This window comes from Solanum verrucosum, unplaced genomic scaffold (genome assembly GCF_900185275.1).
Source record: "Solanum verrucosum unplaced genomic scaffold, falcon-dt-bn FXZP01000252.1, whole genome shotgun sequence".
In the NCBI taxonomy this organism is placed as follows: Eukaryota; Viridiplantae; Streptophyta; class Magnoliopsida; order Solanales; family Solanaceae; genus Solanum; species Solanum verrucosum.
Genome location: NW_026019988.1, coordinates 1181997 through 1197066, shown reverse-complemented (window position 1 = coordinate 1197066; position 15070 = coordinate 1181997). Strand labels below are relative to the sequence as shown.

At 36.2% G+C, this 15070-nt stretch overlaps 1 protein-coding gene across 1 annotated transcript in view; it reads left to right on the top strand.

Moving 5' to 3' along the window:
- Nucleotides 1-15070, top strand: part of LOC125819067 (insulin-degrading enzyme-like 1, peroxisomal) — a 30166-nt gene that overhangs the window by 2455 nt on the left and 12641 nt on the right. Inside the window, exons 3-18 of the mRNA XM_049498579.1 lie at nucleotides 122-189; nucleotides 311-402; nucleotides 487-560; nucleotides 655-698; nucleotides 2620-2671; nucleotides 3209-3331; nucleotides 3429-3541; nucleotides 3798-3960; nucleotides 4662-4754; nucleotides 4906-4991; nucleotides 10472-10558; nucleotides 13484-13587; nucleotides 13700-13802; nucleotides 13916-14011; nucleotides 14343-14532; nucleotides 14726-14787. Of these exons, the coding sequence (XP_049354536.1) occupies nucleotides 122-189; nucleotides 311-402; nucleotides 487-560; nucleotides 655-698; nucleotides 2620-2671; nucleotides 3209-3331; nucleotides 3429-3541; nucleotides 3798-3960; nucleotides 4662-4754; nucleotides 4906-4991; nucleotides 10472-10558; nucleotides 13484-13587; nucleotides 13700-13802; nucleotides 13916-14011; nucleotides 14343-14532; nucleotides 14726-14787 (1550 nt within the window). The remainder of the gene's footprint in view (nucleotides 1-121; nucleotides 190-310; nucleotides 403-486; nucleotides 561-654; nucleotides 699-2619; nucleotides 2672-3208; nucleotides 3332-3428; nucleotides 3542-3797; nucleotides 3961-4661; nucleotides 4755-4905; nucleotides 4992-10471; nucleotides 10559-13483; nucleotides 13588-13699; nucleotides 13803-13915; nucleotides 14012-14342; nucleotides 14533-14725; nucleotides 14788-15070) is intronic.

The following is a 15070-nucleotide window of genomic DNA, read 5'->3' as shown; positions in this document are numbered from 1 at the left end:
GCTAGTGTGCAACTCTTACCTCTGATTCTCTTGTTGGTGGTTTCTGTTGCCTTCCTTGCATCATTTGTTATCAACTGTCTTTTTTACTTTTTGATTTGGCCGTTTTCCTGTTATATGCCAGAGCATATGTTGTTTTATGCAAGTGAGAAGTATCCTGTAGAGGATAGTTATTCAAAGTACATCACAGAGGTAACAACTCCGAATTCACTGTTTCTTTAAGTTTTTTTATTGCTTTTGTACATTCCTTATTTTCCTATTGATTCAAAAAAATAGTTGTATTTTACAAATCCCTTTCTTGTTTCCTGATTAGAATGGAGGTAGTACAAATGCTTTTACATCTTCTGAGGATACCAATTACTATTTTGAAGTAAATGCTGACGGTTTCGAAGAAGCATTGGACAGGTAAATTATTTTAATTCCGTGGTTAAGTATCATGTTAATATTTTTAAAAATGCCACGGCTTAATTTTGTGGTTTTCTTTTCCAGATTTGCCCAGTTCTTTATCAAACCATTGATGTCAGCAGATGCTACCACTCGAGAAATTAAAGCTGTTGATTCTGGTTAGTATTCTGATTTTTTGCATATCTTTTGATTTTGCACCTGTGCATGTTCATAGTAATTTCATTGTCACATATATCTTTTTTACCCATACAGAACACCAGAAGAATCTACTCTCTGATCCTTGGAGAATGAACCAGGTATATGACTTTCATCTTCCTTCGTTCTTGGAGAATCCCCATCCCATTTGCCGACTAAATAAAAACAAAAAGAAAGCGATTCAAGAGAGATAATAGTTTGAGAAGGTTCTTTTTCTATGTAATAATGATGAGACCACAAGAGGTTGTTTGGTGGAGTGGAGGTACTACTCCATTAACCATGATGTTTCGGGTACGAGCTCTAGGAGCGGAGTTTCCTTTGGTAGGGAGCGCTTTATCCCCAAAGTGGGACTTCCCAACGCAAATCCGGATTAATCGGGTCCCAAAGCGGTACCAAATGCCGAGGGGGAAACAAAAAAAAAGAAAAATAAAAACCAAGACAAATCAAAAAAAGGTGAGAGTCCGATAAAGACAACAAGCATACCATGAGATTTTTTGTAGAGAAATGTCTTTGAAATCATTCACCAACTTTTGCACTAAATGAAACTGTTTGATTCCAAGATACTTACATAAATTCCAGGAGCAATGCCATGAATATTTCTTGGGCTAATAAACAAAGAAGAAGAGCGGTTCTTATTTTTGCCCTCAAATTTGTTCAACCTTTGTCAAATCACTTGATCTTTTTGTAGGATTTTCTATGTTCTTTAGGAGATTTTGACCTCTAGACTTGCATTTATTTTTTTAAGGAAAAAGAGTAAAAGTGGCAACTTTTTCATGTAGGTGCATTCTCGCTTTGATATAGAAAAGAATAAGGAGCAATGTTTTTTTTTTTTATAAAGTAGTAAGGAGCACTACATCTTTTGACAACAATAATGGGAATTTCCTTATCTAGAGATTGGATGATGTTAAACTGAATCTGTGGGCGGTGTAAAATCGGTGACATGCTCGAATAGGGTTTCTGTCTGGATACAAATAACAGCCACGTGGGAAGAATTCCAGAATCATGCCAGACTCAACTGGAAATGGCAGAAAGAATCAGATTTTGGTTAGATAAATGGCTTGAGAACTATGCATTGAAGGTGATATACCCTAATTTATTCAACAATGTGCAAAATAAAGAATGTTATGCAGCAAAAACAGATGCAAAGTGGTTGGAATAAGCAATTCAGAAGGATTTTTCTGATTGGAAAATAGATAAGAGTTTAATCTGTTATTTGACAAGTTGGAAACAGTAGAGTCCCAAGATGACATGGCAGATACTTTCTGATGGACAGCCAAGGCAGATGGATGATTCTCTGTTAAATCTTGTTTTTTAGATTGCTGGAAGTTTCAAATTCTATGAATGAAACACTGTGGCTTGGAAAATAATATGGAGAACAAAACCCCTCCAAATTGCTATGGCATTGGATGGACAGCATTACAAAATGCATGCCTAACTCAAGAATTTCTACAAGAAGAGAGTACAGTATGTAACAGGTGTTAGTTCTGTAAATCTTCGGCAGAATCAGTGAACCATCTGTTTCTATATGGTTACCTGACTTGGAATCTTTGAAGTATGTTTCTGAACTTGTTTGGTATATGATGGACTATGCCAAGGAGTTTAAATGCCGCTGGCGGAGTCGAAGGATAAATAAGACAAGAGAGTAGAGAATAGAGAGTAGTCCGGGGAACAGTCCCGCTTTGCATGATGTACTAAAATGGATTGATATAGTTCCAGATGTTTTGATGGAGTAAAGGATCATATACTCCGTGCTAAGTACATTTCTTCAAAATCTTTATTTTTTTGTAGGCTGAATTCTGTTAACATGTATGATGACATTTTGGATATGATTGACTCCCTATAGTTTTATTAGAAGTTGGTCTAGCTCTATTGTAATTTTGTCAACACTATCTTAGTGCTGCTATAAAATAAAATTCCTTCCAGAAAGTAGAAGTCCCATGATGTCAAAGTTTTCTGGATTATTCTTTTGCAAATGTTTTCTTTGTTGAAGAAGTTGTAACTTTCAAATACTACTTTGTGCAGCTTCAAAAACATCTAAGTGCGGAAAATCATCCATACCATAAATTCAGCACAGGTTTGCCCTGCTTGCTATGATGCATATCCTTATCATGTGTTTTGTATGATTATATCTTGGTTTTGATTGTTCAATATCTGCTTTCTGATTGTCTACTACGATATGTGTAGAAATATGACTGGTTTACTATGCATTGAACAAAATCCTATCAGAAAATTTCTCCTTCATGAAATAAAACCTGCAGTTTTTCTCTCCAAGATGGAGAAAGCACATCATAAAGCCACAGGAATTGATCACAGTAATACGAGCTGTTGACACCCTTGGAACACATTTGATGCCACATTTTTAACGTGTCAACCATACTTCCTTTTAGTTTCCTTATATTTTCCTTGAAAATTCAATTTTGAGTTAAGCATACTGGATTCTTTCATCATGCTCATATCACAAAAGATCTTAGCACTATGATGTTATTACTTTTTTGTTTGTGATATCTGTAATGCAAACGGTCCTATCCTCTCTGACATAGAAAACTGACCATATTATAGTTTTACTTACCCCAAGAAAAAGAAATGATCATATCACTCATCATGTGTGTAGGCAGCTGGGATACATTAGAGGTGAGACCAAAAGAAAGAGGCATAGATACAAGACAGGAGCTTCTCAAATTTTATTCTGAAAATTATTCAGCCAATCTCATGCACTTGGTCGTCTATTCAAAAGGTTTGGACAATCTTTTTTAACAGAAGGCATGGGTAATTGTTGCAAATATATTGCTGGTGGCCCAAATTAACAATTTACCTGTATAACTATAATTCAGATAGTCTTGATAAAGTTGAGCAGTTGGTGCGGGGTAAGTTCCAGGACATCCGGAACATAGATCGTAATCAAATTCATTTTACTGGACAGCCTTGCACCACGGAACATCTCCAGGTATCAAGTTGTAAAACACAGATGCGTCACCTTTCCTTTTCTTTTGGTTGTGGACTGTATTTGAACAGACTTCTTTCGATAATAGCTGTTGAATTTCAACAAGTGATTTGTTCATGATGCCTGTTGGTTGCTGAATCTACTTGTTTAGTGATTTTCAATTCCTCCATGCTCTCATCTGTTCTCTCCAAATAGTCCACATGAATTTATTATTTTATTGTCCATTTAATAGTCATATTGGTTATGTCTTTTTTCTCAGATTCTTGTTCGAGCTGTTCCAATAAAACAAGGTCACAAGTTGAAAATCATATGGCCTATAACCCCAGGCATACACCACTACAAGGAAGGGCCTTGTAGGTACCTGGGCCACTTGATTGGCCATGAAGGAGAAGGATCATTGTTTTATGTCTTGAAAAAGTTGGGTGGGTTCTCAATTAATTATTTTATGCCCTTTCTCTACCCTATCCTTACGTCATTCATTTCCTGGCTCCAATTCATCCTTCCCCATTCTTGAAATTTGGAAAGAGAAATGTGATATTATCGGTATAAATTTGTCACATCCTTTTATTGACCCATAGCATGTTTGAAATATTAGGATGCCTTAGGCAGCATCCTTGAGGCGGAATCTCTTCTGTCCAAGAAAATACCCACAGTAGGAAGTTCTAATTTTGATAATAAGGTTCGTCTGCCACTTTGCAAACATGATGACATCCTGTACACTTATAACTTGTCTCATCCTTGAGTTGCTGACATGGTAGTTGCTATATGTGTTCCTACTTGCTTGAAGTCAATGTTAAGTCCTTCATATTTACTTATTAGAACCAACTATCTAATTTAGGACAATTGTGAGAGAACATGTGTATAACAGTTCATGGAAATTATTTTTATCTGATCAATGAATGATAAGATGTGGTTTCACATATGCTGGAATGATGAAATCAATGTGTTTGTTAAGATGCTAAAATGCCATATTATTTTTGTGACTTTGGTACATTTTTTTTGCATCTTGCATTGGATACATGTTATCCCTGACAATGCTATTATAGTTCTTCAAGTGCCTGAAAGTGCTCGTCTCAAACTATTTTTTAATATCCAGAAAGGTACTTATATTTGGTTGTTACAGGATGGGCTACAAGTTTATCTGCTGGTGAATCAGACTGGACTAATGAGTTCTCTTTCTTCAAAGTGGCTATTGATTTGACTGATGCTGGGCAAGGTACTTGTTTTTCTGTATTGAACCTTAATATGTTACCATGCCCCTATTTTCCCTTCCACTAAAAGTAGTTTTTCTTGAATGAAGCTGAAGATGTGAACTTTCCGGAACTTTATGTGGGATATTGATGTTTATGTCCATTGTTTATTTCCAGATCATTTTGAAGACATTATGGGTCTGCTATTCAAATATATTCATCTCCTACAACAAGCTGGTGCCTCCAAATGGATATTTGAAGAGGTATCGTCAATTGAAACCTCATGCATCCCAGTCAACACCACTAATTTTTCATGACTGTATTATATGTCATTTGCATCTACTAACACCAATGATGTGTATTCTAATAGATGATTTGATGAATAAGTTTTGACCTTACATACATTTAGTGTATATAAGAATCCTTAATTTGGAAAGAACAACAATAACAACATACCAGTGTAATTCTCTAAAGACCACTCTAAAGTGGGGTCTGGGGAGGATAGAGTGTACGCAGACCTTACCCCTACCTTGGAGGGAGAGTGGTTGTTTCCGATTAACCCTCGGCTCAAGGAAAAACATTTAAAGCAGGTTGGAAAAAAGAAACAACGGAAGTGAAGTAGCCATAGCAAAATACTTAGAAAGCATGACAAAACATTCTGAAAAAAATAGAATAATAACTACAAAATTATATGATAATCGTACGAGTAAATCTGCGCCTACTAGTTTGTAAGGATAAACGAGACAATGCTCTACTACCTACTAACCTTCTACCTTAGTTTGTGTCCTCCACAACCTCCTATAACAGGTCATGTCCCCAGTAAGCTAAATTGCACTGTCTCCTATCTAATCATCTCACCTCTCCTGAAACCATCCATAGCCAATCTCTCATACCTCTTCATTGGGGCATTCATGTGCATCTTTTCACATGCCTGAACCATCTCAATCTCGCTTTCCGCATCTTGTCCTCCACCGCGGCCGCTCCACCTTGTTTCGAATATTTACATTTTTAATCCTATTGCTCCTAGTATGTCTACACATCCATCCCAACATTCATACTTTTGCAACTTTCATCTTCTAAACGTGAGACTTTTGGCCTCTTCTTGACTAGCCAACACTCCGCTCCTTACAACATAATAGTTCTAAGCACCACTTTGTAGATCTTGCCTTTAAGTTTTGGTGGCACATTCTTATCACACAAGACTCCAGATGCGAGTCTTCATTTCATTCACTTAACATTAATACAAAGGTAGACATCATTGTCAATCCCCATTAATTTGAAAAGAAGTTTTTGTTTTTTGTTTCAGTTGTGAAAACTCTTAAAGAGTACTTAAAGCTCTATAGGGAAATGGTTATTGAAATTTGGAGGGGAGTAGCAAGCCATATGGAGGGAGGTAGTAGTAGAGTAGAGAAGTATGGTACTATGATAAGGGGGCTGGACTAGATCTATCATGATCCCATTGGGTGCATCACGCGGACGAGTATCATGAAGGGATGGGAAGATTTTAATAGTCATATTACTTTTAGGGTTGTGAATTGGAGAAAAAATAGCTTTTTTGGAAGCATAAGTGACGTGGGGAAGATACTTTGAGGGTATCATTTCCTAATGTCTAGTTTTGAATTCAGAGTGAGTTGACAGTCCAACAAATTCGAAGGGTGCAGGGGGGAGTACTTTGGGATCTTAGCTTTAGGAGAAATCTATGAGATTGGGAGTTGGGGGAGTTCCAAAGATGTGGAGTTATTATACAAGCCCTCATCAGGATTCATGGAGATGGGTTATTTATATGTGACCTTTACGCTCTTTTTTCCCCAAACAATCTTTAATTCTCTTGGTATACTTATTTTCCTTTTCTTTTTCATTCTTAAAATTGAGGGAAAGAATAAATTTGGTATTGTATTTTCTTTCTTTAGGTGGCTTTTAATTATGTCCTGCCTTTTCTTATCCTTTGTTGGTGGATATATGGTGCTAAGGAGGACGTCTATAGTGAATGTGAAATACTCTTATATCTTCTTCTCTTAAGGATTGGGTTTGATTAAGCATTTTGTTAGTTGGAAATGTGATGTATCAAGAAAAGAGTATGCATTTAGCTTTTTACGTAGGACTAATCATACTATTGGCAAATCACTCTAAGATCCACATGAAGCTTTAAGGACTGATTAACTCTCTTGCTTAGTTTGGGAATGTATGCTATATGTTTGCTTTCATATTTATCATTGGCCAAGCTCATGGCATGTATAGTTCGCTGTGACCTAACAAAACCCTATGGATTTGTCCCTTGGGCTACCCACATCAAATCCATAAGCGTGTGTACCATATGAACTTGTGTTCTATCTTATATAACACTTCATATTTCTTTTCTGATGTTTAATTTTTCTGAAGTGTCGTATGTACCCCTTTTCCGAATTCTTGCCAACTTAGAAGTTTGCCTCTTTGACCTTGCCTTCAATTGACCGTCCTCTATCTTAGGTGTAACATACAACCCTCTTCGAGATATAACATCCTCGCGAAGGTTTGCCCACCATCATAATGTGTGAGTCCAATTTTCATAATATATTTAACATGGCATGCGCTATCTTTTTTGGCCAATTATACTTCCCTGATTTGTCCTTTGGGTTGCATGACATTGAGCCCAAGAGCATGCATGTCATGTCAACCTGTGTTATGTCTTGTATAACACTAAGTTTTCCTCTTTCTGTTGTGATGTTGAATTTTCCTAATGTGGCCTATGAGTTGTTTTTTTAAAAGTTGGCTAGCCTAGAAAGTGATTATTTTTCCTTGACCCGCTCTCGTCACCCCGCCTTCTACCATTAGCATCACAAGTATCTCGTTTAGGGACTTAACGTTCTAAGTGAGGGTTGCCCCACCATCGTACCATAGTAGTCTTGTCTATGATACCATATTTGTCACAACCTAATTCTTGATACATATTATTTGCTTTGGCCTAACAAACCTTATAGATTTTTCAGTTGCACCACATTGATTCAAAAGCACTCATACCATGCGAACTTATACTCTTATCTTATATAGCTTTCACTTTCCTTTTTCATTGTGGGATTGCCTAAGGTGTTATATATACCCCTTCTCCGGAATGGTGTTGTCAAAGGTGCGCTTAATACGCACTTAAGCCTTGAAACGACGCTCAAAATGTGTTGAGTAATTCACCTCGCTTAGAGTGCATGTCATTGTCATCATCAAGGTTTTAATACATACTATTCCTTGCCAATGAGTCTCTTCTCAAGAGGTGACACTAAACAATTGATATTTTATTTTATCATAATTTTCTTATTCATATATTTGTCATTTAAGCTTATAATTGTTAGTCTTGGACTAAACACTATCTATTTATATTTTTTCTCCCTTTGCGCCTTTTTTCATTAAAGCTCATGCTCGCTTTGCGCGTAAAACTCCAATGGACCTTAGAGCTTTTTTGCGCTTTTTGCTTTTGATAACACTGCAAAAGCCTGCTAGTCTAGGAACCTGTTAGTCTCCCTCCTTAGCCCACCCTACTGATAGTCTCCCTCCTTAACCCACCCTACTGAGCTCGCCGTCATGGGCCTTAACTTCGCTGAGATTTCATATAATTGTACTGCAGAAGTCCGTCCTTTTTTTTTTTTATGACAAGGGAAACCCGCAGCCGCTACCCTTTGGGTGCGCACAGGGTAAAACCCCCACTCCTATGCAATAGCTCGCAAATCACATAGGAGAGGTAATCTGCACTAGGCAAGCCCGGTGCGACAAGCTCGACCCAGAAGGCAATCCCCTTGCTTTCGCTGGCAAGGAGTTTCGAACTTGAAACCTCCAATTTGGAAGTCCTAAGCCTAAACCATTGGGCCACCCCGAAGAAGCCCGTCTTTGATACCATATAAATCACAACCTAAGCCATAACATGTATTTTGTTCGCTTTGGCTCAACATACTTCATGGATTTGTCCCTTTAGCTATGTCATATCTAGGGCTGTTCATGGTTATGGTAAAAAAACCAAACCGATTTAAAAAAATGATATTTGGTTTGATTTGGTAAGGTTTGGTTTTAAATTTGAAAACCGATACTATTTGGTTTGGTTGGTTTTGGTTTTACTAAAAAATAACCAAACCGAACCGATAAATTAGATATATAAATTTTATAATTATTTATATATTATTCATAAAGAAAATATAAATATTTTGTTAAATTTTAATTAACTTAAGTCTTTAACTTTACCATTTTCTCTAGCCCAACACTTTAGCCCAACTATGACAATCCTAAGTCCAAGTCCATCAAAATCCATTTTGGTCTTTACCTACCCTACTTCACATAAAATAGTCACACTTTCTTTTAATTGAATCACTTTGTTCGTGTAATGATAACTCTAGTATTGCTTAATTGAACCAACAATAACTTTTTTGTGGATTGTCCATGTACTAGGTGTTTGTGTGTATCTCGAGATACGTACGTCCTCAAAAACATTATTACTTTCAAACCGAATAAACCAGAAAAACTGATCCAAACCAACAATAACCAAACCGGCGGTTATTTTTTTCGTTTGGTTTGGTTTGGTTTTAGAAATTTAAAAAACCGACTAAATTGGTTTGGTTTGGTTTTAGAAATTTAAAAAACCGACTAAATTGGTTTGGTTTTGGTTTTAATCAATAACCGATCCAAATCGAATCACGAACACCCCTAGTCATATCTAGTCCATAGGCGCAGTGCATGCGAACTTGTGTTTTATCTTTAGATAACACTCCACTTTCCTGTCACTTTCTAATGTGGGATTTGCCTAAGGTATCATATGCACTCCCTCAGATCATGCCATCCTAGGAACTTATAGCCTGAATTTTTTTTTTTGATAAGGTAAATAATTTTATTATTGTGGAAATTCCTAAAGCCTTACTAGCACACAGATCCAGAAATGCTGGAACAAAACCAAACTCCAATAAATCCAAAAAAAGTCTGAGAATGCATAACTTCACTGTACTGTTCTGCCTTCTCATTTCATTGCACGCCTTTTCTTGAAGAACCGTTGATCAAGAGGAAGGAAAGATTCTCTGGACCACCTTTGTCCTTCTAGTACATTCTTTGACTTTGTCCTGGATGGAAATCGAAAACAAGCCAAGCATCTTTGAAGCAAAGATGTTTAACTACTGGCTGTACCCTTTACCATCTTCCTTGCCCATCTAGCCACTATTTCTGGCTGCTCGATTGGTTGGTCAAATCGCACAACCAGACAGGTTCCAAAAATGGCTACGCCTCTCTATATTTTCTTGCTAGAAACAGAAAATATCTACTCCCAGCTCATATTTTTGACTTTGTACCCGTCATCTGATATGAGCGTAGGCCATGGCACCACATCTCTGTAGGATCTCGTTCTTACTATCTTTAAGTTCATTTGAAGTTCTTAAAATTTTCACAATTCTAGTCTAGTGTAGAAGCAAACTAGACTTTTCGTAGCTAGATTTATTAAAGAGAAGGAAGAGGATGTCATTCTAAACGGAGGTCATAATGGGCTGGCCCCAGAAAGGAATAGTGTTACATTACATGTGCACTATTCTGCATGTTATCAATAAGATTAGGGTCGATCATCCAATCTTGTTTTTGTTAGTTTCCTTTGTTAATCTTGGCATGTAATATGACCAGGTTTTGTCTTGGCCTTCTTTTTCTTGCTGTCTCTTATGCATTATTGTTCTTAATGATCTCACTTCCTTCTTATTCCTTTTTTTAAGTTATTCTAATTTTTTTTATTTTGTGTTAAAATTTGTATATTAAGCTCTCAGCTATTTGTGAGATTGCCTTCCATTATCAAGACAAGATTCGACCAAGTGATTATGTGGTTAATGTTGCAATGAATATGCAGGTATTCTTTAACATCTGTTCCTATTTTTATTTGAAGTAATTTATCTACACGAAGTATACTACTCAATTGATACAAAAGGAAGAAAAAGTATATGCAGTTCAAATTCCCATGTATATTTTTTTTTGAAATTGAATTCCCATGTATATTTTTTGTTGAGATAAATTCCTATATATTTTTTAATATGCTTTTTCCATCTTTGAATTGGTTGATTAATGTGGATTAGATTTTACACCCAGTTGGCAGTTATAGTTATTGTTTTGATCGTTTCCGGGAGTCATTAATGGTTTATAGGTGAAGGCAGACCGATAAAAGTTAAACCTTCGGTCTAACTCAACCCCACAAGCTAGTTCATTAGATGATGACTTTTCAAGACTATGAAGAGTCCAATTCCACATTCCTCAAGGGATGTGGAACAATGTACTACCTCCTGCACACCAGCACTTGCCAACTTGGCATGGAGTCAAAAAGCACTTGGTGATTTTTTCCCACTTGTCCAAGCCTTGGTAGATAGAGTTACCTGGTACCTGTGTTGGTGGAGGTAGTAGGTATTATGTTGAATTAGTTGAGGTGCCGGCAAGCTAGCCCGGACACCAAAGTTGTTAAGAAAAAGTATTTTGGTTATAAATTTTTATCTTTAGGTGAATATGTCTAAAGTTGTTAGTCTGGAGATGATTTTACTTTTGTTTATGTTAGAATAGTAATAGGTATATACAATCCTCTTAGAATAGAAATAGGAATAGTAATAGTAATAGGAATAGTATATGGTGTCCTACTTAGAAAAGGAAGGATTGTACTGTAGTGTCCTAGTTGGAAAATGTATCTATTGTAGTTTCTATAAATAGGGTCTCTCTGTAATAATGTCGAGACAATAATTCAATAATATATATTTCTCACATGGTATAAGAGCCTCTACGATATTGGTAGAGAATCAAAGTGCTTCTGCTGCAGCGGATGGCTATTACCCATATATGCCGCTTGTCTGGCCAACGATCATGTTAACAAAAGTAGGGCCAATGATATACGCATGAACTCCATATTTAGGGAAGAAAACTCAATTAGACAGGTCACTGTGTGTCAATTTTTGGTGACTTTCTAGGGCTGTTTTGTGTCAACTCAGATCCATCGGTATTTATGTAGCACCGTGCCATCTTTTTGGTGACTATTTTTTCATAATTAATTTGTGTAGCACCGTGCCATCATTCCGGTAACTACTTTTCATATCTGATTTTTGTGTAGCACCGTGCCATCATTCCGGTGACTACTTTCTCATAGTTGATTTGTGTAGCATCGTGTCATCATTCTAGTGACTACTTTTCATATCATATGTGTAGCATCGTGTGATCTTTCCGGTGACTACTTTTTCATATTTAATTGTGTAGCACCATGTCATCCTTCCGGTGGCTACCTTTTTTTGCATATTTAATTTGCGTAGCACTGTGCATCTCTCCGGAGTACTTATATTTAATTTGCTTAGTACCATGAATTTTTCCAAACTACTTGCTCATATCTGAGTTGCTTAGCACTGTGTCTTTTTGGTGACTCCTTAGATTTGATTTGCCTAGTTCTATTCAGCTTTCTGGTGACTCCTCAAATCTGATTCGCATAGGGTTGTGCCATCATTCCGATCCTACCCATATAATTCCTCTTTTTCATTAGGGTTGTGCCATCATTCTGACCCTACCCATATTATTTCTCTTTTTCAACAGGGTCGTTCCATCCATTCAAACTTTCCTATATAATTTCTATTTTCTAGTTGGGTCATGCCATCATTCTGATCCTACCCATATAATTTTATTTTTTAGATTGTGACCACTTTCAGCCATCAAATCTAGTACTCCGGCATATGAGCATGTTCCGACCAATTTTTCAGTGACTTTCTTGTTTAATATCGACTCATCTATTGATTCCAACATGATCCATATACTTTATACTAGATTTTGAGCACTTTTCGACGACCGCTGCATTGTGAAGAATTCTATATGGAGCAACCACCTAATTTTGTTGCTCAGTGGGAGTTTAGTAACCTTGTATGTCGATTACATAAGTCACTCTATAGTTTGAAATAGTCTTTGCAAGCTTGGTTTGGGAAGTTCAAAACTGTAATTTTATCACTCTGTGTTTTATTGACATTATGCATCAAATTCAGTATTTCATGAGAAGACCAATCACATTGAGATTGACTGACATCATGCATCAAATCCAGTATTTCATGAGAAGACTAAGCATATTGATATTGGCCGACATTATGCATCAAATCCAGTATTTCATGAGAAGACTAAGCACATTGAGATTGACTGTCAATTTTGTGAAGTAGAGTGATCAACTTGCACATATCTCTCCAAGCTCCTGATCGGTCCTCGTATTAATTATATTTGTAACAAGCTAGATACATATGATTTGTATGCACTAGCTTGAGGGGGAGTGTTAGAATAGTAATAGGTATAAACAATCCTACTTAGAATAGAAATAGGAATAATAATAGGAATAGTATATAATGTCCTACTTAGAAAAGGATTGTATTGTAGTGTCCTAGTTGGAAAGTGTCTATTGTAGTGTCTATAAATAGGGTCTCTCTGTAATAATGTAGAGACAACAATTCAATAATATTCTTTTATATTTCTCACAGTTTCAACTTGAACTTAAATGAGTTCTGCTCTAATTTTTGCGTTTCATGAACTTATGAGCAACAGAAGGTGATCTTGCCCAATCAATTCAATAAGTTTCAGTTTGCATTATGAACTATCATTGAAGTTAAAGAAACTATATATACATCATACATGTCATCTATATGCACAAATATATACCTGGATAACAGTAGAATATGGTTGTTAAGTTTTTCGGTTTCGACTTGTGAACTTTTCGTAGAATATTGACATTAAAAAGTTAATACCTGAACAACCTGATAATTGTGATGTTACTTCTTAGCACTATCCTCCAGAAGATTGGTTGGTGGCATCCTCTTTGCCTTCAAAGTTTAATCCTAGCGTCATTCAGTCATTCTTGAATGAACTCAACCCAGACAATGTCAGGTTAGCTTTGCTCTAATATAAAATACAAGTTCCAAGTATACCCAGTTTTTTGTGGGAAATCTTTTAAGTATTAAAGTATTAAAAGACCTCAATGAAATTTTGTTCTGAACAGAATCTTCTGGGAGTCGACAAAGTTTGAGGGTAATACTAGCATGACTGAGCCATGGTATGGAACAGCATATTCTATGGAGAAAGTTGGTGGTGACAGTATCAAGGTTTGATGGCAGCACTCTCTCATTAAATTAGTATTCATTTGTTATATTCTAATTGCAGAGACCAAAATAGTCGTCTTTTTAAACATTTGCTGACATAACAATTACTTTTGCAGCACTGGATGGAGCATGCTCCCAGTGAAGAGCTGCATCTCCCTGCTCCCAATGTGTTCATACCAACTGATTTATCACTTAAGCCTGTCTTTGAGAAGGTGCTAATGTTGAACTTATTTATTACTTCGTTTGTTCCATTTTATATGAAACTATTTCCTTTTGAGTCTCTTCCAAAAAGAATGATACCTTTTATATTTGGTAACTCTTCAATTTTAAACATCCCATTTTGCTTCTAATGGCATTTTCTTTTAGCTATATATCATGGCACAGTTAAACCATTTTAAATTTTAATGACACTTGTGGTAGGAGCCAAAAGTCTTTCTTTCTCCTTTAAACTGTATACACATTTAAACATCGTCATAAATAGTAGAATTGAGGGAGTATAGTTCTGATGGTCTTGGTTTTTCTTATATATAATTTGTCGAGCAGACAAAAGTTCCCATACTGCTGCGGAAGTCACCTTATTCAAGGTTATGGTATAAGCCCGATACAGCATTTTCATCTCCAAAAGCCTATGTTATGATCGATTTTAGTTGCCCATATGGTGGACATTCTCCAGAAGCTGAGGTTCTTACTGAGATATTTACACGTCTATTGATGGATTACTTGAATGAATATGGTACGTCTGCAAGATATTGACTAGTTATGCACTGCCGGGCAACTGTTCTACAATAACTCTGGACTTAACTTCTTAATGTTAATATTATTATTCATTAACTTCTTCACACTTCCAATATATTCTTAGCAATTGCTTTTGTTTTTCTCTGCAAGATATAACACTTCTTCAAAATCTCTTCCTTTGCATCTTTCAGCTTATAATGCACAAGTTGCTGGTCTTTATTATGATATAAGCAAAACAAACAGTGGTTTTCAGGTGATCATCTTGTTTCCTATCTCTATCATACAAACTTTTGAAGAGATTTATTTATTTGTGGGTGTGTAACCTTTTTCTTTTTTTCAAGTTTAGTTCTTCCATGCACTACGAAATACTCGCTACATCCATTAAACCCATATTTGTTTAATGAAATAGTCGCTACATCCATTAAACCACAGTATTAGTATTTGGGCACCATGTTTCTCTAAGGTTTTAGCTTTAAAGTGCTGATATGTCATATGGTAGGGGAGTTAATCCCAGATCCAACATCGAAGGATTTTAG